This window comes from Tursiops truncatus, chromosome 7 (genome assembly GCF_011762595.2).
Source record: "Tursiops truncatus isolate mTurTru1 chromosome 7, mTurTru1.mat.Y, whole genome shotgun sequence".
NCBI classification, from domain to species: domain Eukaryota; kingdom Metazoa; phylum Chordata; class Mammalia; order Artiodactyla; family Delphinidae; genus Tursiops; species Tursiops truncatus.
This window is the reverse complement of record NC_047040.1, coordinates 13,499,243-13,524,062: the sequence shown is the minus strand read 5'-3', so window position 1 is coordinate 13,524,062 and position 24,820 is coordinate 13,499,243. Positions and strand designations below refer to the sequence as shown.

Sequence of the window (24,820 nt, the reverse complement as noted above, 5' to 3'; positions counted from 1 at the left end):
ATTATATTGACCTGCAATATAAGAAACAAAACAACCAGATTATGCTCTGCTTAGAAGCAGTGATGGTTTGAAAGCAGGAGAAAAGAAAATGCATGATTTTAAAGTCAAAAGTTCATGGCTTTGATATGGTAGAGCCCCTAGGAATTCTTTATTTCCTGGAATATTATGGATTTCATTGCCCAAAATATATTCATTTAAATCTCATTTTCAAATATGATGCAAACCTCTAATTAGACATTTTGGGGGGAACTGGAGGAGGAGGGTGTTGAGGAAGTACCCTCTTTCTCCAAGAAGTTCGAAATCACTGTTTTACCTCAATCTGTATTAAGACCCGTGGAGGTCTCCGCTCATTTTTTTCTTAATTTAGCATGTTCCTTTGGCCAAACATATAGACCCTCACACTCAGAGAAACACTCAAATATACCTAGACACATCCCCACCTCCACCTCCACCCCCTCAATCTGTTGGCACATGTAGTTAGATGTCTTGTAGAGAATGAAGAACATCAGTCAACCACTTAACAGAACTTAGAGGCCATGCTGCTTGTAGGAAACTTACCTGCCCATAAAATGCCACACGATAGTAGCGACCGAAGAGCCGCTTCTCTGAATTCACCACCTCTGCAACTTTCAGATACGACCGATGAATGTCGTAGTAGAGATCTGATAATTTCTGAAACCAGAAGCGAAGGGTTTCGTGAAGAGGATGCTGACATCAAAACTAGGGAGTTTCTACTTTTGGAAGTTGTAAGTAATTCTCCAATGTAATGAAGGATATTTGAACTAACTCCTGGGTTTAGAACACCTACTTTGAAGTCTCTCTGCTTCTCAAAGACCGCAATGATGGGTTTGTTGACATCAGCGATGAGCTCATATCTCTCAGACTTCCACAGGAACTCCACACACAGGTACAGCTGCTCCACCAGGATATTCTGCAATTCCGCAAACGGAAATGAGACTACACAGTGAAGATGGTGGCTCATCCCTGAAACTTGCTTTCAAAACTGTTGAAGGGTCCATTTTTTTCATAGTGGGATTTCTGCATTCCCTATCTTTGCAATTGGCAGTTACATCCATCCTGGGAGGGATGGTGGTGTCTTCTTGCAGTCTTCTCTTTCCTTATTAGTGCCTCAAACTTGCTAATTTAAATCTATAACAAGTATTCAGATCTGTCTGTTTTTTTTTTTTCCATTCCTACAGTCACTGGCTTAGATCAAACCCCCGTTTCTTCATTCCCAGATCCCTGGAGTAGCCTTCAAGCTAATGTTTTCCCTCGCCAGTTGGTCCTATTGGTCCTATGTGTTACTCCCCAGTAATCTTTGTTTCTAAAACATAAACCTGACCATGAGCTTGCCACTGCCCTAAACCTTTGGAGGCACTCCAGTGGCTATGAACTGCTGTCCAAACTCTCTAGCATGACATTGAAGGAGCTCGAGAATCAGGCACCAACCTCCTTTTCAGTGCCACTCTCTTTCAGCACCTTGGCATTGACTTTACACTTTGGCTACACCAGACTGTACCACACCATTCTTAGAATACAATTCCCACACTTTTGCCTTTGAAGTTGCTGCTGCTCCTATAAGAACCTTATTTTCTTATTTGACACCTTCAAGTCCCATCAAATGTCAAGACAGTGCAAAAGTCTGCAGAGTTTTTATTTATGCCCCATTCATCTGCATTCCAATCACTTTCATGTAAAAAATTGTTCCCCTTTTAATTGCAGCTATATATGACGCCTAGATTTATAGTTACTGGGTCTTAGACTGGTTACTCCCCACCCTGAAGGAAGTTTGTCTTTCACAAGATTCTAAACTCTTTAAGAGCTGGGATTATGCCTTATTATCTTTGTCTCTCCAAATACATTTGCTTTACTTATTTTTGTATCAATGCCTCCCATATACTAGTAGTTTAATAAATGTTCAACGGAATCAAATTATATACTCTCTAAAGCAAGTGGATAATATTGCTGGAATGTTTTCAGTGTCTTTTAAGAAAAGATTTTAAACATTATTTGAAATAGTTCATATAAATACATAATTGCATTTACTATTTATTTTCAATGTACATTAAATTAGTGTACAGCCATATGTAAAATTTCATTAAAATCTACCCCAGATTTTTTTCTGTATCCTCTTTTAAGTCTATGTAATATTATGAATACTAATTTTTTATTTACTTGAGGAGGGGAGCTCTATTTTCTTTACCTGAGTTATTGCTAAGTCATTCCAGGTAGAGAGCTTCTTTTGAAAAATAACCGTGGTTTGCATACCAGAAGGTTTTCTGCAGAAACTAGTGTGATTTTCTGCTCAAGTCTATTTGTTAATACATTTTCTAATGCATTAAATAAAGTTGTGACCAGCTCAACGAATTTTCAGCGTCCCTTACCACATTTACCAAAGGACTACAGACTTTATATTTTGTAGAAGAGCTGATCGTATATGTTTGGCTCTATCTTAGAGAAGTAAAATTTAGTTTAAATTTTCATTGAAAATTATGCTTTATCAATGGAATCTGATATCTATTAATCTTAGTTTAATTTTTAGCCTGCGTTTTATTTTGCCTAAGTCATGTTATAGAATAACTTTATTTGATTTCTGAATAAGAGTTTCTCCCCCCTATTTAGCTTAATGTTACAATTCAATGCATCTTTTCACTCAATTACTGTACACTCAATCATTTTGGTCTAACCTCATTGTATGGTGTGTCTTGCATTCCTGAATCTTCTTTCATTGCCCCTTCTTCTTTAATATTTGGTGTAATGCTCAGGAAAGCTGGCCAGCCCATAGAGAACATGCCTTGAGAGAACAAAGCAAAATGTATCATTATTTGAGACAAATCCTGCTTGGATTAGACAGTGCCTTTCTTCATGATGTGACATGTGGTGGTTATAAAGCTCACACACTCAACGAGACGGTTAGATTATGACTGTTGATAAATACTCTCTTCTAGGCAACCAATCTTCCCCTTTTTATAATTTTTTTTTTTTATCATTTTCAGGTGACCTGTTTTCTATAACGAGCTGGCACGGGATTATGGACAGAGCACAGGTTTGCAGATTGATATAGCTCCAATGTTCTGGTTTAATTAACCTCTTGGAGTCTGTATCCCTCATTTGTTAAACCACAGACATTGATATCTATCTCAAAGGATGTTGAAAGGATTCGGAGTATTAGTATTTGAGAAAACACCTGGTATCATCAGTGCATTGTAAAGACAATACTCAATACTTACTAACTTTCACTCTTTTGCATTATCTAGAAAACTTCTTAAATTTTCTTAGCCTCTTGGCCACCAAGCTTAAAAAAGATCTGGCTCTGCGGATGCATATGAAAACAGTTGATAATGGGTAATGTGCTAAACAAGGGATCAGATCAGAACGTTGGGGAGTATCAGAGGTTAAGAGCACAGTCTGGAGTGATAGACCAGCCCTTGAACTTCAGCCCCATCACAAGCTAACAAGGGAGTCTGCGGCAGGTTGCTTAACTTCTTTAGGTTTTCTCACCTGTAAACATGAGGTGATAACAGCACCTAACTCAGACTCCTTATTGGCAACTAATGGAGATATGGCCAGTACAGAGCTTGGTGCAGTGGCTGCCCTGGAGCAAGTGCTTTTTAAGTTACAGTTAATACTTTTATAGATATTTCCATTTTTAATAATCAGATCATTGGCTATGTTACTAACTTATTACTCCCAAACATGCTAGAAATGACGATGATAAAGATTGCAATTGAATCCTTGCATTAAAAATTCTACTTTCCTACTTCTTATTAATATTTTTCTTTGGTAATTAAACACATTAACTACATGAGCATTGACTGGAGCAGGAAAAGTCATGACATACTTCTGTGGGATGATGATGAATGTTAGTACAACTGAGGAAGCCATGTTTTCTGGAGTCACCTCAATTCACCTATACAGTCATCCCTCAGTATCCGCAAGGGATTGATTCCAGGACCTCCACAGATATCAGATATCAAATTCTACAAATGCTCAAGTTCTTTATATAAAATGGCACAGTACAATTGGTCCTCCACATCTATGGGTTCTCACTGATGGAGCGGCTGGTTGAATCTGCAGATCTGGAACCCCCGGATACGGAGGTTCGACTGCATTCTTATCATGTGTGCATTGTAGTGAAGGAACAGTTTACTTCTTTGACTTAGAAACATCATAACCTACAAGTACATTGAGGACTTCAAATATATGCCAATGAGCTTCAGATATGTGCCAGTGAATACAAATATCTGCTAATGCATCATAAATAATCACCTTCCTTCATTCAAAGTTTACAAAACAAATACAGTTGACCCTTAAGCAACATGGTTTGAACTACAGGAGTCCACTCACACGCAGATTTTTTTCAATAAGTATGCGTGCAGCCCTGCACAGTCTGTGTTTGGTCGAAGCCGTGGATGTGGATACGGAGGGCCGACTGTAAAGTTACATGTGGGTTTTTCAACTGGCAGGGTCACCGCCCCTAACCGCCTCGTTGTCCAAGGCTCAACTGTATATATGTTTCTCAATGGGTATGTTATTCCAATATCACCACTGGTCTAAACGTATTTAGATTTTTTTGAATATTAAAGATTCACACGACATTTTGGGCTATAAGTTTCCACAACTTCTCAAACTGACACCTAGCTTTATCTGGTTTCTCCAATTTTGTTTCAGTTAGAATATAAAATAGTTTTTATAAAACTGTATGGGATCTGATTATGAAAAAAATTAGATGGGGAGGAAGGGCATGTTAAATACAACAATGATGGTTTTCATGACTTGCCTATAAAAATAAGGCTAAGTAGGAAGCGTGAAACTGAGCCAGAAGATCCCTGACTTTTATGGTGGACATGAGTCATAAAGCCAGGTCTGGTCCCTCCTCCAGGGCCCTCTAACAAGTGAGCTCACTGTCTCAGAATCCAGTCTGGTCATTTGGTTCAAATATCTTATTTGCAAAATCCACTGAAACTCTTTAGGAAATAAATACATATTTAAAAGAATAAGGGACCAATTATGTTTCCAAAATATTGTAAATGAAGTCCTTTTCCCTTTTGTTTAGGTACTTTAATCTTAACATCTAAAGATCTGTTTCCGTTGTTCATACAGTGAGTTTTCCACTGCATTTTGAAAGTTAAGATAGTGATGTGAAATAGACCGTGGTTCATAAACTCTGGGTTTGAACAAATTTTGCAAGGTTATATTGACAAATTTTTTTAAACAAAGAGTAATTCTTTAGTTATTGTTAGAAAATCTCTATCAAATGTTAAAGATGGAATATTTTTAATTGAAGGAAAACCATACTGTAAATTATTATATGTTATAAATTGTGAGAATCAGTGTGTGCTTTACAAAAAGGAAATGGAGCCTGTTGACTGTAAGTGTAGTCCTGTATATACACTATATTTATATGTCTCTTTCTGCACCCCTTATTTTGAATAAACAGTTGTATTATATTTCAACAGCTGAACAGATTTCTCTTGCAATTTTAAACAATTCATCCATTTCAGAATAAAATCCCGAAGACAGACTACTATGCAAATTGGTAGTAAAACATGGCCATAATATTGGATAAGATGTGGTTCTGTTTGCTGAGCACTCTTTAGGTCTCTAAACTTCATAAAAGTTTGGATGGATGGAATTTCTGAATGGTAGAAACTTTGGGTTTTTACGGAGTAAGTTATGTAGATATGAGACAGTTTTTGCTTCTAGGAATACGTTTAAGAGTTTCGCTGGAACAAAACTGAAGCAGTGACTTGGTTTTCTCGGTACCATTCCCTGGGAATAAAGGAGCCCAGTTAGATCACTCACTTCCTCCACTGGGAGTTGTTAGTAATAGGTTGCTATCACGGGGGTGGATATCCTCCGGGAGCAAGGATGGTGTGCAAATCTTTTCCATTTTCCAGTAACCTATGGCAGTGCAAGATGAGGTTAGGACATTGTCACATGTTTATGTTAATTCAAGCTTATGTTAACCAATGAAGCTTTCTCATTTGGAACTAAGAAGCGGACCAGTTAGCCTGGTTGTACATAAAATAAACATGATAATGGCATGGAAGAGAGAGTTAAAAGTACAGCATAATTAGAAATATGTGTGAAAATTAACATTGCTTAATAAAACATCAAGATTAATAAAACTTAAAATTAATAAATAAATTTTAAGTTAGGTTTCAACATGTTGATTTCTGCACTTTCTCCCCTCACAATGTTGTCTTACCCCTTCTTTTTAGGTATTCCGCGATGAGGGCAGCTATATGAATGTAACACATAGCAGCCTGTAATAAAAAAGAAAACAGTTTGAGAGGAAGATTTTACCATTTATCTAATACTGTAGATTTTACTATCTATCTTATTAGGACTAATCCAAGGTGAGTCAGTATTCCAAGTCAGAATATGTACAGAAATCCTTTTCATGGTAGAACCGGAAATAAGAATCAATTAGATTTCCAAAAAGTTCACCATCAAGAATAAACTGTCTATTTGGGAATTTTTTTGGTTTGTTTTTCTTGATGTAGTTTTCAGGTGGGTGAATGAGCTGGCCTGAATCCCATAGAATTATCTTCTTTCCTTAATATCTATGTCTCCCCTCTCTCTCTAAATAACACCTGAATATAAACTGGAAGTAAAAATAAGCCGTCTTCTTACATTTTTCTACTTCCAGTAATGTCCCCCTTAGAATTTCTATTGCCTTTAAAATGGTAGCCGCACAAGGTGGCACTTGATAAAATAGTGTGACCTAATGTATCACGTGTGCTTTCCTCAACCAGATTATTTGAGCGACATTTTTTTGTTCTGTAAAATCTCCTGCAAAGCCCTCGAACACTGCTGAACACAGAGTAGACCCTGACCTGTTGAAGAGTTCAAATGACTTCAACTTTGCCTTTTGAAGTTTTATGGAGAAACTCCTCCATTTTCAGGGCAGTCCAAGGGAACTGGAGCTGCTCATTTTTGTCCTCACCAAACTGCTACCAAGTGAGGCCTCTGGTCAGATCTACTTCCATCCCAGAGTCCTTCACATGTATTTAGAAGGACTTCAGTTTTCCTATGCAAATTCATCTCTTCCCAAAGAGGGCACAATCCTGGGAATACAGTAAAGCAGAACTTCCCCACTTGGTGTCCGGAAGCCACTTGGGTGCTGTGAATTGCTGCACATAAATCCTCCCAGTGTTTAAACAGACATTAAAAAGTTACCTATTGTGATACACCATATTAACAAATTGATGGAGAAAAACAATATGATCATCTCAATAGATGCAGAGAAAGCTTTTGACAAAATTCAACACCCATTTATGATAAAAAAAACCCTCCAGAAAGTAGGCATAGAGGGAACTTACCTCAACATAATAAAGGCCATATATGACAAACCCACAGCCAACATTGTCCTCAATGGGGAAAAACTGAAAGCATTTCCACTAAGATCAGAAACAAGACAAGGTTGCCCACTCCTACTACTATTATTCAACATAGTTTTGGAAGTTTTAGCCACAGCAATCAGAGAAGAAAAGGAAATAAAAGGAATCCAAATCGGAAAAGAAGAAGTAAAGCTTTCACTGTTTGCAGATGACATGATATTATACATAGAGAATCCTAAAGATGCTACCAGAAAACTACTAAAGCTAATCAATGAATTTGGTAAAGTATCAGGATACAAAATTAATGCACAGAAATCTCTTGCATTCCTATACACTAATGATGAAAAATCTGAAAGTGAAATTAAGAAAACACTCCCATTAACCACTGCAACCAAAAGAATAAAATATCTAGGAATAAACCTACCTAAGGAGACAAAAGACCTGTATGCAGAAAATTATAAGACACTGATAAAAGAAATTAAAGGTGATACAAATAGATGGAGAGATATACCATGTCCTTGGATTGGAAGAATCAACATTGTGAAAATGAGTATACAACCCAAAGCAATCTACAGACTCAATGCAATTCCTATCAAACTACCACTGGCATTTTTCACAGAACTAGAACAAAAAATTTCACAATTTGTGTGGAAACACAAAAGACCCTGAATAGCCAAAGCAATCTTGAGAAAGAAAAACGGAGCTGGAGGAATCAGGCTCCCGGACTTCAGACTATACTACAAAGCTATAGTCATCAAGACAATATGGTACTGGCACAAAAACAGAAATATAGATCAATGGAACAGGATACAAAGCCCAGAGATAAGCCCACACACATATGGTTGCCTTATCTTTGATAAAGGAGGCAACAATATACAATGGAGAAAAGACAGCCTCTTCAATAAGTGGTGCTGGGAAAACTGGACAGCTTCATGTAAAAGAATGAAATTAGAACACTCCCTAACACCATACACAAAAATAAACTCAAAATGGATTAAAGACCTAAATGTAAGGCCAGACACTATCAAACTCTTAGAGGAAAACATAGGCAGAACACTCTATGACATAAATCACAGCAAGATCCTTTTAGACCCACTTACTAGAGAAATGGAAATAAAAACAAAAATAAACAAGTGGGACCTAAGGAAACTTAAAAACTTCTGCACAGCAAAGGAAACCATAAACAAGATGAAAAGACAAGCCTCAGAATGGGAGAAAATATTTGCAAATGAAGCAACTGACAGAGGATTAATCTCCAAAATTTACAAGCATCTCATGCAGCTCAATATCCAAAAAACAAACAACCCAATCCAAAATGGGCAGAAGACCTAAATAGACATTTCTCCAAAGAAGATATACAGATTGCTAACAAACACATGAAAGAATGCTCAGCATCATTAATCATTAGAGAAATGCAAATCAAAATTACAATGAAATATCATCTCACATCGGTCAGAATGGCCACCATCAAAAAATCTACAAACAGTAAATGTTGGAGAGGGTGTGGAGGAAAGGGAACCCTCTTGCACTGTTGGTGGGAATGTAAATTGATACAGCCACTATGGAGAACAGTAGGGAGGTTCCTTAAAAAACTACAAATAGAACTACCATACGACCCAGCAATCCCACTACTGGGCATATACCCTCAGAAAACTGTAATTCAGAAAGAGTCGTGTACCACAATGTTCACTGTAGCTCTATTTACAATAGCCAGGACATGGAAGCAACCTAAGTGTCCATCAACAGATGAATGGATAAAGAAGATATGGCACATATATACAATGGACTATTACTCAGCCATAAAAAGAAATGAAATTGAGTTATTTGTAGTGAGGTGGAGGGACCTAGAGTCTGTCATACAGCGTGAAATAAGTCAGAAAGAGAAAAACAAAAACCGTATACTAACACATATATATGGAATCTAAAAAACAAACAAAAAAATTGGTCATGAAGAACCTAGGGTCAAGATGGGAATAAAGAGGCAGACCTACTAGAGAATGGACTTGAGGATATGGGGAGGGGGAAGGATAAGATGGGACAAAGTGAGAGAGTGGCATGGACATATATATACTACCAAATGTAGAACAGATAGTAGGAAGCAGCCACATAGCACAGGGAGATCAGCTCTGTGCTTTGTGACCACCTAGAGAGGTGGGATAGGGACGGTGGGAGGGAGGGAGACGCAAGACGGAAGAGATATGGGGATATATGTATATGTATAACTGATTCACTTTGTTATAAAGCAGAAACTAACACACTATTATAAAGTAGTTATAGTCCCATAAAGATGTTAAAAAAGATAAGAAGTTACCTATTGAGTTATAACCATCACACAGTGGCCGCTTCTCATATGGCTCTTAGGGGTGTTAACCTTTCCAACGCTAGTTCAGGCTAGCTGCACAGGAGGACAGATTACCCCAACCTGAGTTGACTCACCTCAATGGTGAGTTTCCCCATTCAACTCCAATTCCAGGGAAGAAGTTTTAACACACTGAACACCAACTTATATAACTCAATTTCCAGACACCCTTATAACCATGCTCCGTAGCCTCAGGCTTTTAGCATTTGGTCTCCATTACACATCCTACAGCTACAGCTGGCCCCCAAGACACTGGCTTTTATTTGATATTATTTACATGGAGTTAGGCATCCTCGAATCCTACATGCAAATGTAATGCACATAACATATAATTAGGTCATATCAACTTTAGTGGGGAAATATGATAACTTTTTATCCTCCTGCTGTAAATGATAACCCAATCATCCTGATCAAGAGGACACCTAATGAAGAATGACTGAGTCTTTGCTCATCACCTCGGATAAGTCTCCGTTTCTCGCATGAATTTTGGCCATGCTTTCCAGCCAGGTCCTCCGTAGCTCGGGAGTGCTTGCGTAGGAGTTTGCCAGGCTGTACTGGAGATCCACCAGCATCTCGGGATCCTTCTCATGCTCCTTCATCTGAGCCGTGGCCATTAAAACAGTCCTTATACGTTTAGTCAGATCTTTCACCTCTGCTGGGAAATTGCTGTTCTTTGGAAAACAGAGAGCCTGGGTCATTATCTGTTTAGAACTCACAAATTAACTCACTTCAAGTTATGCTTTTAGCTATGGCTTGGCGTCACAGTCTAGTGCATTCTAAATACTGTTCACAAATATGTATATTCTTTATGGACAAATTCTATGTATTGTGATTGTGGCTGTACACATTTGAAGATGAATTGTAGTGGACTCCATTTTGTCTCCTAGCCTACATTCTTCTAGTAATAGCATCCCGACATCCTCTAGCATCCTCTCTGGCTCTAGTTCACATGATTTGAACGGGTCTGCTTCATTCCCAGGCACCAGGGGTGACCCATGATATGGGCCTGGCCAATCAATCATATTCTTTTATACTCCAGGTCACAGTGATTGGCTTAGGGATGGGCATATGAAACAAGGTTGGATCAATGAGACTCAGTCCTGGGACTTTAATTGGCACTATAGAGCAAGGTGCTTTTCCCATCCATAGAATACTACCATTGTCCTCAGAATTTCTGAGAGTTAGCTCATGGGGAGAGCCTACCTGTAAATGAAGTAAAGGAAGAAGAAAACTGAACTGAGAGACAAAGAGAGAGGTAAAACTAGAGGCAGTAGGGGAAGGGGATCTGAAAACATTATTTTAATCCCTGGGTTCAGCCATGCCTGACACCAGGCTCTATCCCTGAACTTTTCAGTATTATAACTGAAGGACAAGTCTCCAGAAAGGTTTTTTTTTTTTTTAATTTATTTATTTTATTTATTTATTTTTGGCTGTGCTGGGTCTTCGTTGCTGTGTGCGGGCTTTCTCTGGTTGCAGTGAGTGGGGGCTGCTCTTCGTTGCGGTGCACGGGCTTCTCATTGCGGTGGCTTTTCTTGTTGCAGAGCATGGGCTCTAGGTGCATGGGCTTCAGTAGTTGTGGCCTGTGGGCTCTAGAGTGGATGCTCAGTAGTTGTGGCGCACGGGCTTAGCGGCTCCGCGGCATGTGGGATCTTCCTAGACCAGGGCTCAAACCCATGTCCCCTGCATTGGCAGGCGGATTCCCAACCACTGTGCCACCAGGGAAGCCCCTCCAGAAAGTTTTAAAAGAGATAAAATGAATTTGACCAAGAATGAGATTATGAGAGAAACACTGTATTTCTTGGTATCTGATACTTGTGGTCAGTTTTCTTGTTAAGTATCATTCAACCCCATATCTTGGAAATTCCACTTAACTGAGTATATGCTGAAAGTGTAAGAACTGATTATCCATTCATGCAAGCGGACTCAATATAAGTACTCAAAGGGTAAATACACAAAATACAGAATTTGTATTTTTTATGATTTTGGTATCTTGCGAAAAGAATCCAGTTTAGTTTATTCCCAATTCTTTAAAAAAGTCCACAAAGCATTTCTTACTTTCATTTGCTTGTCTCCATTAGCAAAATTATTGGTAATTGCAAGGGAATGTTGAAACCGAGAGCCTCCAATCCCAGCATCAGCTATTAACTGGCTTACGGCCTTGATAAGCTGAAAAAGAAAAGGAAAACGGAACCTCAAAAGCAAGTAACTCCGAAATACTAGTTGTAAAGAAATCCATTGAGTTGGATGAATGTATCATTAATTTCTCCCTGTAGGCCCAATGAATGTGCTCAGAATCTGGTGGGATTTGGCATCCTAGAAACAGTCATGGTCCCTGAGTTGTGTATTCTATGATTCTATTCCCTGGCAGAAGAAAGGAAAAGTACAGGTGGAGTTATGGGTTTTGCTGATTTCTGCCCAGTTGCACTCTTTCTATGAATCGGAACTCAGTGTGATGGGCATCTTTAAGGAGGAATCTGGTGGAAGAGTTGGGAAGTGGTTGCCCTGGAAACAGTAGGCTTTTATCAATGCTGAAACAAATGAGTGGTTTGAACAACAACATTAATGGAAATTGGCAGCACGTACTTGTAAGTGGGACCGGACAATTGACTTTTGCTTGTTAAATTCAAAATTCTTCCTCATAAAAAAGTATAGAAGTGCTGACGCTTCCGTCTGAGTTGACCGTGACCTGTGGTTGCAGCATTTTAGGACTTCATAGCAGAATGAGCCACACAGGTCGGCAGGCCCTTGGAAGAACGCTGAAGGAAACTGCGGAAACAGAAGTGCTGATGAAGTGAGCAGATGCCTTCATTTTGCTCTGTTCATTCTCAAATTTTAAAATCCCTTAGAATAAAATCTTTCTTTCTTTTTTTCTTAACCTAGACTTTTTCTCCCATTTGCAGGTGGAAGAGGATATAATCTTATTTACTGAAGTCTATGTTAGTATTTTTTTTTTCCTAGAAATAATCATTCTCCACGTTGTAAGTATCCCTTGCATCAGTAACGGATGACTACCCAAAGCAATGGAATGAGAGCTCTGAAAAAGTTTCTATTCACCCAACACTGTAAAACCCCCAGGGTCCTCAAAGGTGGACTCTCCTGTATCTAGTGCAGAACCTTTGACTTGGCAGGAACGGACATCACAGTTGATGGTGTATATTTTACCTAACTCTCTGCCACAAACACTGAGAACCCCAAGAATTGATGGCCGGGTGCTAATTTTGCTCCCTTTTGATATCCAGCAGATAGGCTGCCAAGGTTGTGAACTTATTTTGAGACCGTGAATCAAATAGTTTAATAAAACCAAATAAATCGTCTAATAATACCAAATAAATCAAATAGAAGAAAACAAACTTTCTTCCCTCGATACTGAGAGATGTAAGGATTGATATGTGTTTATTGTCAGCAATAAACACTTCACTGAGCTTTTCTTGGAACCTGGAGGACCCTTACCTTGCATACAAATAGCCTCAAAGAGGCAAATACGTGCTTCAGTGCTGTGGCTGATTGGTTGACTTGAAAAAAGAGCATGTAGGTATCAAAGACCCTTTTCATCATTGAATTTTGACATTCAGATTGTTGGAGTTGTCTCTGGAAATTCAACACAGCAGTTATTTAGGATGAGTGAAAGGACACCTGTATTCTTTCAAAAAATATCTACTCTGGTCCTACTATGCGATAGGCACAATTCTGGGTGTGGAAATAAAGTGCTGAATAAGCTCTATGTTCCCAATGAAACTTACATATAGCAGTGATTGAAAAAAGTTACTAAATAAGAAAATAGAGTAGAATAATCTATGATGGAAAGTAATTGCTTTGGGAGATAAGATTACTTTATATAGGGTGGTTAAGACCTCCCTAATGGATGAATTGACATGTGAGCTGAAAAAGTCAGCCATCGGCAGATCTGGGAGGATTGTCCAAGGAAGGAAAAACAGTTGGTACCAGGGACTTGAGATGGAATGGAGCTTATTAGTTCAAGCAGAGAAAAAAGAGAAAAAAGAAAAAAAGAGGAAAAAGAGCAGAGTAGCCTAAGCATGGTTAGTGGGGCAGGGTCGGGAGAGAGGTAGCAGATGTGGTCACAGACAGGCAGGTCCTCAAAGGCACTGATACAGCCTGTAAGATGTATGAGATTTGATTGACATTTCCATCGAGCAATAAAGAATTAAAATGTGGATTTTGTTTTTTCGACTGCCATGCTGACATTTTACTTGAAAATAAGACTTCCTTGCTATAATCATTCTGTTTGGTGCAGACTATTCAACCGACCCAACTTTTTCTAATTTAACCCTTAACATTTGAAAGCTCATTAGGTTGAGCTAATGTTTTTAATAACTTCATTGAGGTGTAATTGATATAATTTCTATAGTTCATATTTTATAAAATTTTATAGTTTATATTCTATTGTATGGATATGTTTCAATACCACTATTTTAAAAAATCCATTCACCTGTTGATGTACTTTTGGGTTGTTTCTAGTGTTTAATTATTAAAAAACAAAGCTGTGAATATTGATGTACAAAGCTTTGTGTGAACAAATGCTTTTATTTTTCCTGGGTAAATTCCTAGTATTGGAATGGCTGGTCACATGATAGATTATGTTGAACCTTCATTCCAGCATACGTTTTTTCAAGGTGTTTGTATCATTTTGTATTCCCACTATCAGTGAATGAGAGTTCCAGTTTCCCCATATACTTGCCAAAACTTGGTATGGTCAGTCTTTTTAAACTGCAGCCATTCTAATGGTAGGTAGTGGAATCACTTCACCAAAGATATAGAGATGGTAAGTAAGCACACAAAAAGATGCTCCACATTATCACTCTGTTTTCTCTAGCTGTTGTATCTGTTTATCTGTTGTATCTAGCTGTGCTTTGTCTCTCCCTTTGATACTGAAAAAGTAGAGTCACATTCTCTCTCAGCCCAACTTGCCTGACAGTAAAGCAAGAGAAACAAGGAAGAGAGATTGTCTATTATTGGACAATAAGGAAATATGTCTGTGTGTATATCAATTGAGCATTCGCCAACTTCTGACAAATTCTGAATCTCTTCTTTAACATGTTTTCCACTCACACTTAGGTTGATTTATGTAAGGTTAATACATTTCATTAAATGTCATAAAAACCTTAAAAACATATTCTTGACTTCACATGACTTTTCCACCTTTCATTTTATCATATTACAGAAGAAGTTACAGTCACACTCACCTGGTGGACCTGAGTGAAGAGGGCTAGCAGGTCTAGAATAGTCAGGCAAACCTCTGTAGCAATATTGGCCTCTGTGTCCACGTGGTGCACGATGTCTATTTCATTGGAGTTGCCTACAAAATAAAGTAGAAAATGCATAAATGTTGGAAACAAATCTTTGTACCCTATAAAGAACTTTTTTCTATTACAACATAGTCAATGTTTACTGGTGTTTTGATGAGTAATTTTATTAAATCAAAGTGCTTTCATTTGTTCAATCTCTTTAGCAGCTGAAGCAAAAAGAGAGACAGTTTTTAGTGGGTGCTATAGACTGAATGTTTGTGTCCCCACAAATTCATATGTCAAAGCCCTTAGCCACAATATGGCAGAGTCTTTGAGAGGTAATTAGGTTATGAGAATGGAGCCCTCATGAATGGGATTAGTGCCCTTATAAAAAGAGACACCAGAGAGATCATCTCTCTCTCTGTCACGTGAGGACACAGCAAGAAGTTGGCCATCTGCAAACGTGGTTCTTACCAGACATCAAATCTGCTGGCATCTTGATCTTGGATCTCTCATCCTCTAAAACTATGAGAAATAAATGTTTGTTGTTTAAGCTACATAGTCTGTGGTATTGTGTTGTAGCAGCTCGAACTGATTAAGACTGTGTGGGTGCCCTTTTAATTTGTCAGCTATAGAGTTTCCAAAGGACCAGAGTAGTCTGTTCTCCATTATTTCTCACTACTTCTCCATTGATTCAGCCATTGGTAGAGTCATATTTCCTCCATAATCAGTCTGGGTCAAGTTTTATGGTCCCAGATTAATAGACCAAACGTAGAGTCTCAGTGGATGATCTGCGTTAATGGCCTCGTCAGAAAGGGATTAAATGTGTTTCTAGGTTAAGGCAAATACCTTCAAACAGCTAACTGTGGTCACGTGTCCATAATCAGGAACACTTACATGATACAAAAACACTGGATCCCATCTTCTCCTCATTCACACCTGGAATGTGTGCAACACTGGATTCGAGATGGCACACTTGCTGCTTCTAGGACATGGACAACTTTCTCCTCTTCCCAAAGAGTGGACAATAATCTGGTTGAGAGAGGCCACCCTAACCCCTCACAATGCCAAGTCACCTGGTTCCAGAGGGGCTACAGTGAGCATACTATATTGAGAGTTTTACTTTTCCCCTTTCTCCTCATAAGGACACTACTTTTTTTTAGATGCTTCCAGCTGATTCTCTCCTCCCAGAAATGTTCCTCAGGCTACAGCAAGCCTGAAAAGCAGTGGTCTCAGGGGCACAGCAACATTCCTTACATTTCTGAAACATAATGCATTTTATGTCCTGCACACATCTAGAGAAAAATGATAACCATCTTGTTGCTATTATTTCTGGTATACTTACTGGTCATGGTATTGTCTAACATCTGTAGGAGTTTAGGGTTAGAAAGTGCATTTTTGCCTCGAATTATCGGTAAAGTTTGTGATCTGTGCTGCTTCTGTCCTTCATGACTGGAAGTGGTGTGCATCCTGAAAATGAAATGACAGAAATGCTTAAAGTCATAGGGATATGATAACCAAATTTTCATTCAAATTCTCTTGATTGAGTCAAATGTTAAAAAATTTTTGAATAGACACTTTTTATTAAAAATATTAATTATAGGTGACATGCTGAGAGGAACTTTTAAAAGTACGTTTGGACAAATTTTATTTAAGCCAAAAAAGGGTTCAGAATGATAACAGATACTAAAGGATAACAGACAAATAATAGATGCTGAATTAAATTCTGCACAAACATATTCATTATTATTTAATGAAATCATGGGATTCCATGCATGTTCAGGTGGTCATTGGTTGATCAGAAAGGCATAGTGGTAGACATTAAAAAAGTACAATATTATATAGCTCAGTTGTATCAATTATTTTTAGGAGGTAAAATGTAAAAAAGTAAAATCTAGTCTAAAACAACCCTTTGTCTCCTACTTCTTTGCATTTGGAAATTCTTACAGGATTTGTCTTTGCATTTGTGTCAGGCCCACAGCAGGGCTGACATATGATCCTTGTGGGGGAGAGAGCTGAGGTCGCTTCTGGGCTGCTGCTTTCCCAGAGCAGGGACAATGGCCAGGGCTCTCATTCAATACCCCTTGGCACTTCTAACTGGGGGAATGAGGAAGTAGGAATATTTCCTGTTCCCGACTTTCATTTAAGCTATCATTTCATTTAAGCTTTCATTTAAGCTATCTGATGGCCAAGGTCATAGAAAATTTCTTTGAGGAAAGCAGGCAATAGGAGATACTGAAGAGTCAAGCCTGAAAAAGAAACAACTTTTTGTCTTTGTCTTACTTCTCAAGGCTTATTCGATTCTGGCTAAATCAAATGCTCTGGATGGATTGGAACCCTAGAGATCTAACCTTGGCTTTCAGTAGCCAGGAGAGTCTGGGTCATTTCTGTAGCTACAAGGAATAATGGGTTTGGGGCTGTATGGTTTGGGGCTGTATGGCTTGGACCTTTGGGACTGGATTATTTCCAGGTTTTGAGTCTCCTTCAGTCTGTAACTCCTGGAGGAAAAGCCATGGCTTCTGGGAGGGGAGTCCTGGGAACGACCAGGACCTGTCCAGATGGTTTAGGGAGGGGCCTAAAGTCTAACCCACCAGACGTCTCCAAAACTGCAGTGACCTCAGGTGGGCTACGACTGTCATTAAAGTAATTGTTTACAGTCCTCTACTCAACTGCCATTTATTTTCTCATAAGGGGCCATTTCAAGGGGTCCCCATGGATAAACAGGCAAAATTTATTTTATGGTTTATTAGCTATGTACTACATTCATATTTCTTTCTAAAGCTCTTTCTAAAATATAGCCATTTTCATATTATACATTATTATGATACTCCTGGGGAGAATAAATCAAACTGGAGAAAATTTTAGCAAAGAATTCTGATTTACTAGACCCAGAGGAGCTTTAAGGCAGGATTTTAGGGCAAATGTTTCCTGTAGGGTAGGTTAATGAAGGGTGACCCTAGGCTGTATATACTATTCTAATGACTAAAAAACCTAAAATGAGCTTACGGGGCCAGCTATGCTTCCTATTGCCCTTGACCCTTTAAACAACACATTAAGCTCTAAGAATACTGATAAATTATTACACTTACTACTAAGAGGAAAGGGGAGATATGACCTCACATTTTACTTTGTCACTAGATTAGCAAACATTACAATAGGCATTTATTGGAATTATGTCTTTTCAGGTTCAATTAAATTAAGACACTCATTGACCCTATACAAGGCATTGTACGCTAGGTGCACATAAATAAGGCAAATCTTGCTTCTAGGTTTTCACAAGCTGGTGGGGCAGACAGGGCTGTACCGTCAAAGTTTCTTCAGAGAAACACACAGAGTTACTTGAGATCTGTTTTTGGTTTGAGATATATATATACACAGACACACACACACATGCACATGTGTGTGTGCATATGGGTGTATCCACAGCCTATATATATATATATATATATATATATATATATATATATATATATATATATATATATATATGTATGTATACACACACACACACACACACACACGTACACTCACAATATAATTTTAAATATCAAGCAAATGTGACAGTACCATTGCGGCAAGAGGCCAGAAGTCTGGCAGGATGGATTAGATCCTTTGAGAGTTCCATTGTTTTGGGTGGACTGCACGAATTTAAACGCAGCAGCAATTTTTCTGCAAGGAAAACTGAAGTTTTAATATGAACTCAGTGTTTGTAATTGATATATGAATTAAAAAAAGGCAACTGACAAAGCGATTACTGAACAATGAAATATTCCACATGCTGTGAAAAATAAAATCACATTTTCTTCTGGAAATGGGAAATTGCGGGTTTAGGGAAGATGCCAGGGGCACTGCTGTCTCTCATGAGAAAAGGATGACAGCACAGTTTTCTAGATTAATTACTTTTTTTAGTTTATTGGAAGTATTTTCTTAAATAGGTATCTTTCAAGTTATTTTCATATAAAGATGGATAAATTAGTTGAGAAGTTACATGAAATGTGGTTTCCTTTCAGAAATGTGTTTTGTGCTTTTTCCCTGGACAGCTTTAACTGTTCCTGGATCTACTACGGCTATAGGGTATTCATCAAACTTCTATGTCTAATGTGAGGTCAACCTTAAAATCCTTATTTGCATTTTAAGATTTCTAACATAAATCTCTAAGTCTAACCTGATCCATTAATAATATGTCATAATTTTTTTCAAAATATCAGACTAACCTTTTGGAATTTAAAATTATTACCTTATTATGTTACGTTTTCCTAGGTATCTGAAATTTTGAAGACAAACACTAGAAAGGAAAAAAATGTCACATTCTAATTATTCACGCCTTTTTATTTATACAAAGTGTTCATCCAAGTATATTAAAAGAAAAATATTGTCTTCTTTAAATAGTTTATGCATTATTACTGATAGATCATTCACCATATGGTACCTAGAATGAAAAATGATATACTAAAGTATTTTGAAGGTTCCAGAAAAAAGCGTTATGTAATCAACTCTAAAACTTACTCCAAGATGCTGAAGAAGTCGGACACCTCTGGACTGGGCGCTCTTTGCCAGTAGGCAATCAGAGTCTCTGAAAGGAAACCCCGAGTAGCATGAGACTCTTTGAAATTCAAAGTTTTTTTCTTCTTTTTAAAATTTAAATTTAAAGAACTCTCTTTACCCTCTGAAATTGTTTTCATAATGTGAAGAAAGCACATAAGAAGACTCCTGGTTTCTGCTTGATCTAACTTGTCAAACCGAAGAGTTGAGCCTATCAAAGACAAGGGTCTTGGGATCTAGGAATGAAGAACCAATTAGGATTGAGTAAGAATAGGAGGTTGCTGACTGGTAATATGCTGAGTAAGTTTGGGAGGGAAGCCGTACCTTTTCACAGTTTTCAGTCTTCTCACTGCTCTTCTCATTGGTACTTGGGTTGGAGTCAAGACTTGCTAACGAAGCTCTGGAATCAGCATGGTTTACTGTAGAAATAGCTATTGATGAAAATGCTGTAAACACAAGCCACAGCACACAGACGGTAATGAGATGCGTGGGCACACAACACAGAAAGCTAAAATGATGAACCAAAAAGACGCTGGTCATTCAGGGGGTAGCAGTATTGTGAAAAGCTGACGTAATAGAGTCTGGCATTGCCATGAAAGATATGCAACTTTTAAACTATTATTATAACAGCCATGCCAGCCTTAAGGATTTAGGAAAATGTAGACCTTTTTAACTGGAAATAAATCTTTTTTCCTTTGATTTCTTAAAAAGCTTTTGAAAGAACATTTCTGTTTTAAAATGAATAATAAAGGTTCCTAATGATGCTTTGGGGGAAGAAGCTTTCAATTTTTGACAGTTTATAAGAAATTAAGATGACATTTCCAAAATAGTTCTTAAGAATAATCTTTGAAGTTGAAGGGCTATTATACTTTAAAAGGCCGTATGCAATGAAAACTTCAAGATTGTCTCCAGAATGAAACAATTTGATAACATCGGAGAAGACTGCTCCTCGATCCAAGTAAAAATGAACACTAAGTAGAAGAGGAAGTTGCTGGACGGCATGCAAAGAAATATGTAACAAGACTCTTCAGCTATATAAATGCAGTATACTTTGTCACATAGATTAGGTGTAATGAATTATGGAGTGGGTAAAAAGCACAGTGATATACAACGTAAACACGGATGAGAGTTAAACACAACTGTCTGGAAGGTTTGAAGTACCTGCTATGGAATTCAAAACATCTTTAGAAAATGATGTGTCCACAGAGTTTGCATATTTCATAGCTGACTGGGTGTGGAATCCTCCATTGGTGCTGAGGTCATCTCTAGACCCCTGTATTCAAAGCACAAAAGAAATTAGTGGGAATCATCATATTTCAGCATTGCAAACCCACATATGCCTTCTTCGTTACACTTTCCATTAGATGATACGCGATTTGATCTTTTATATTTCAGCAAAACCTTCTGCCAAACTAGGCAATGAAAATTAATATAGTTAAACCATACTCTTAGTCACAGTTTAATTTCTTACGTGATTTAAAAAATTTTTAACAATGTAGTAGAAACTATCTTTTAGATATAGACTAAATGGCTGGAATGGTTATTGATAAATTCACTGATTTAAAAAAATTTTAATTGAGGTATAGTTGATGTACAATATTATATAAGTTACAGGTGTACAATATAGGGATTCACAATTTGTAAAGGTTATACTCTATTTACAGTTATTATAAAATATTGGCTATATTCCCTATGTTGTATAATATATTCTTATAGTTTATTTTATACATAATAGTTTGTACCTCTTAATCCCCTACCCCTATTTCCTCTCACCCCCCTTCCCTCTCCCCACTGGTAATCACTAGTTTGTTCTATATATGTGAATCTGCTTCTTTTTTTTGTCATATTCACTAGTTTGTTGTATTTTTTAGATTCTACCTATAAGCGATATCATAAATTCATTGATTATATTGTAGATTATATATCATGGATTATTTTATGTATATTACTATTATTTAAAACTAGATTTCAGGTACTTATTATAGGCCAGTATCTATGATGAATGTTCTCTATTCCACAACTTAATCCTCCTAAGAACCTTGTGATACAGGTATTCTCTTCCATTTTATAAATGAGGAAACAGAGGCTTAAAGAAGTTAGATAACTTATCTAAGGTCACATAGATAGTAACTGATACTATTGGGATTTGAACAAGGTCTAAAAAAAAAATTCCAAAGACATAGCTCCTAACTTCTAGATGGTAACATCTTGCCTAGTACTGGATTCAGCAGTGCGTCAACTCATCTGGGAGTTGAACACAGTCAAAGGATCTCAAGAGGGTTGTTGTGAAGTCACTAGGCTGGCTCAGTGGAGGAGGGGTGACAAAACAGGCCACTCCTGGGCTGTGACTACAAATAAGGCACGTGGCTCTACTGACACCAGATGGGCCTAAACCTGATGCAGAAAGCTGGTGGGGAAAGGTGTACACTGAGGATGGGGCCATGAATGCAACAGAGGAACGTGGTACAAACTGGAGAGAATTGGAAGGTGATGCAGAGAACAGAGGACAATGAAAACAAAATGCTGAAAAGATGGACAAGTGGAAGGCGTCAGTGACCAATCTGGAACAAATGACACTATGTAAACGTCTCAAAGCACCTAGCAAGAAGTGCTGTTTAATTCTTAGTTTGGTCACAGTTGGGGGAAAATAGTTATCTATGGCAAAAATATAAAGAAGGCAAATTCTTTATTACGATAGACACTTGGAATATTCTGCAGACTTACCTGATTCGATGTATTGATGGTAAAAGGATACAGGTCCTTCAGGTAAATCCTTGGCATATTGTCCAGAAGCATGCCATAGAGGGGCATGTATAAACTTGCTATCTGGGCCTGCTTCTCCTAGGTGAAAAAGTAGTCAAAAGAAATGATTTACCTAAAAATCAATAGACTTGTAGGTTTGATATGCATTTAATGCAGTGAACCATTAAATGGTGTTTAGGGAAGGGAGAGAGGAAGACCACTTACTGGTTCTCTGTATCGATCATCAAATGAATGCTTAGCCATTAGATTTTTTAGGACAGCTAAAGCCAAGTGCCTGATATCTTGGTCTTCTTGCAGAGCAAAGCCAACTTCTCGGAGCAGAATTCCGATTAAGAAGTGTTTGCGGCAAAACTCATTTGTGACTGAATATTCAGGCATATCTTTGTGAGGAAGGTAAAGAGATCATGTTATTGAAAATCAACTGATCACTTGATAATCGAGAGATTTAGCAAACAACTATCAACCCCTCTCACTACTAGGAGGGATTCAGTAATACAGAGATGAAAAATGTGAAGAGGGGCATTCAGCAAGTATTCTGTTTATACTAATCCAAATAGTACTCAGTGTCAAATGTCAAATTCCATAAAAGTGGCATGTCTACAATAGTACCGGAGTTGAAAGGAGAAAAGCTTATATTCTGCCTGGAGGAATCAGGAGATGTGACCGGAGGGAATATGTTGAGATGGACCTTTGAGGTTGCTCAAGGTTGAAGATGCAAAGAGTCTGGGGGGCGGGGGGGGGGGGGCAGTTGGAGGCAGTGGGTAGAGGAGAGGAAGTTGGGAGAAGGGAGAGGGTTTCAGTGGCACAGACTTCTGAAAGCACAGTTATGTGGGGAGCACAGGTACGGAGGAGACCAGTAAGCACAGCAGCCAAAAGAGGAGTGGCGAGAATTACGACTGAAGAGATATACTGGGACTGGATGATGGGCAAAATCAAGTACAAATTCCTAAGCTGGTGTCTAGGTCCCTGAACCATTTGCACGTAATTCTACAGGAAATGTTAAGTGACTGACAGCTTTGAGATCAGTGGCCCAATCGGACCTGTGCTTTATTGAGCCATTAATATGATAGGCTATAAATGGGAATTAGACTGTAGGGAGATGTGGGGTGAGGGCTACCATGCAGGAGGCTGGAGGAACAGGGAAGTGGGGATGGTGAGAAGGCCTCTGGACCTGGGGTAGCAGGACCCAAGTAGTAGCAGTAAAGTCACCAGGACACGTGAGCTGCAGGACGTAAAAGAGCAGAGAGAGAGGAAAACCAAAGGGGGCTGCACCCTTTTGAGTCTGAATTATAGAGAAAAGAGTGCTAAAATCTCAAGTAATAGTGCGTTTATCGAGAACGGGCCAATGTGCTTCCCAAACGTAACTGTTAATAGCAGGACTAGCGTCCAACCTATAGAACAGGTATTGTGTGCCAACACTCGGCTAAGCGCTTTGCAAGCGTTATCTCCGTTACTCCTCATAGCTACCCGTTAGGAAGAATGAACTATTAGAATACTCCAGGTCATAACTGACCAGGAGCAAAGTAAACACTGATTTTTAAAAAATACTGCTGGGGGCAGAAGTACGGGGAATGTGGAAGTTCAGGGAACTAAGATCAAAGGGCTTAGGTTAAATAAATCTTTCCATGAAATACTGAGTAATAATGAGGGGCCAGGAAGAGAACCAAGCTTTCCGATTCCCAATCTATGGCTAGAAAAAAAATTGCCAGGACTATTTGAAGTTATAAACTGGTCTGGGGTAAAAATAAACTTATGTGATTCTAATAATCTCAAATCCTGAGAGAATGGTTTGAACAGGGGTATGGTTTATTGATAGAAATATTATATAGTTTCATTGAGCAAGCGTGTTATTACATACGATTGGGAATTTTATTTATGATGCCCTCTAAGAAATTTCAGATGCTTTGGGAAATTAAGAAAATTCCAACTCTGGAGAATAAAGTATGAAAGAATTCAAGTTGGGGAAGCATTTAATTATCTGTGACAAGAGAAAAGCTCAATCAACTTTTTGACTATTTTGATTAGATGGTATTAAACATATGGCTACTTATTAGCATCTGGAATTTCCAGTTGGAAATCTGAACTATCTATACTCATCAATATTATCAAATTATGATGTGGTTATTGATGCTGAGATAGTGTAATATAAAATATCATTATTTACCTGATGCATGTAACTCTTGTATTGATTCTGAAGGTGTCAAAGGATCTGGAGTTAATATAAATAAACAAAAAATTCAGATATATACATACTCAGAGACACACTGTATTCATTAACTATGTGTAATTTATACTGAAAAATTAAAGTACACTGTCCTAAAATATGAGTGAGTCCCTTCAATAACGCTTTGTTTTTCAAGACAAGTACCTTAGGTTGTTTACTTCTTCCCTTAAAAATGAATGCCGTGAACAGAATTATTTTAATTCTTAGCCTTCTTCTTGGACACCTTTTTGTTCTATCAGAAATCTGCTTGCTACGAAACATATTTTTATGTTCACTGTTGATAATATCGTATCTACACAGAGACTGTCAGGCCTTTTTCTGAGCTACTGATAAGCAGTAAACA

The 24,820-nt window shown here is 38.0% G+C and overlaps 1 protein-coding gene across 5 annotated transcripts in view; it reads right to left on the bottom strand.

Moving 5' to 3' along the window:
- DOCK10 (dedicator of cytokinesis 10) overlaps positions 1-24,820 on the bottom strand; it is a 280,789-nt gene that overhangs the window by 18,085 nt on the left and 237,884 nt on the right. For 3 of the 5 annotated variants that reach the window (XM_019923632.3, XM_019923631.3, XM_019923633.3), the window contains exons 31-50: positions 24,418-24,462; positions 22,458-22,633; positions 22,215-22,331; positions 20,652-20,763; positions 19,815-19,936; positions 19,612-19,726; positions 19,455-19,521; positions 19,186-19,233; positions 18,516-18,617; positions 16,294-16,418; positions 14,907-15,019; positions 13,156-13,293; positions 12,289-12,471; positions 11,761-11,871; positions 10,161-10,376; positions 6,212-6,269; positions 5,806-5,904; positions 2,688-2,794; positions 809-931; positions 559-672 (exon numbers count right to left, since the gene is read on the bottom strand). In XM_019923632.3, coding sequence (XP_019779191.1) covers positions 559-672; positions 809-931; positions 2,688-2,794; positions 5,806-5,904; positions 6,212-6,269; positions 10,161-10,376; positions 11,761-11,871; positions 12,289-12,471; positions 13,156-13,293; positions 14,907-15,019; positions 16,294-16,418; positions 18,516-18,617; positions 19,186-19,233; positions 19,455-19,521; positions 19,612-19,726; positions 19,815-19,936; positions 20,652-20,763; positions 22,215-22,331; positions 22,458-22,633; positions 24,418-24,462 — 2,291 coding nt within the window. Of the gene's footprint in view, positions 1-558; positions 673-808; positions 932-2,687; positions 2,795-5,805; positions 5,905-6,211; positions 6,270-10,160; positions 10,377-11,760; positions 11,872-12,288; positions 12,472-13,155; positions 13,294-14,906; positions 15,020-16,293; positions 16,419-18,515; positions 18,630-19,185; positions 19,234-19,454; positions 19,522-19,611; positions 19,727-19,814; positions 19,937-20,651; positions 20,764-22,214; positions 22,332-22,457; positions 22,634-24,417; positions 24,463-24,820 lie in introns of all 5 variants that reach the window. The other 2 variants (XM_033859650.2, XM_033859651.2) reach the window with 1 other exon arrangement.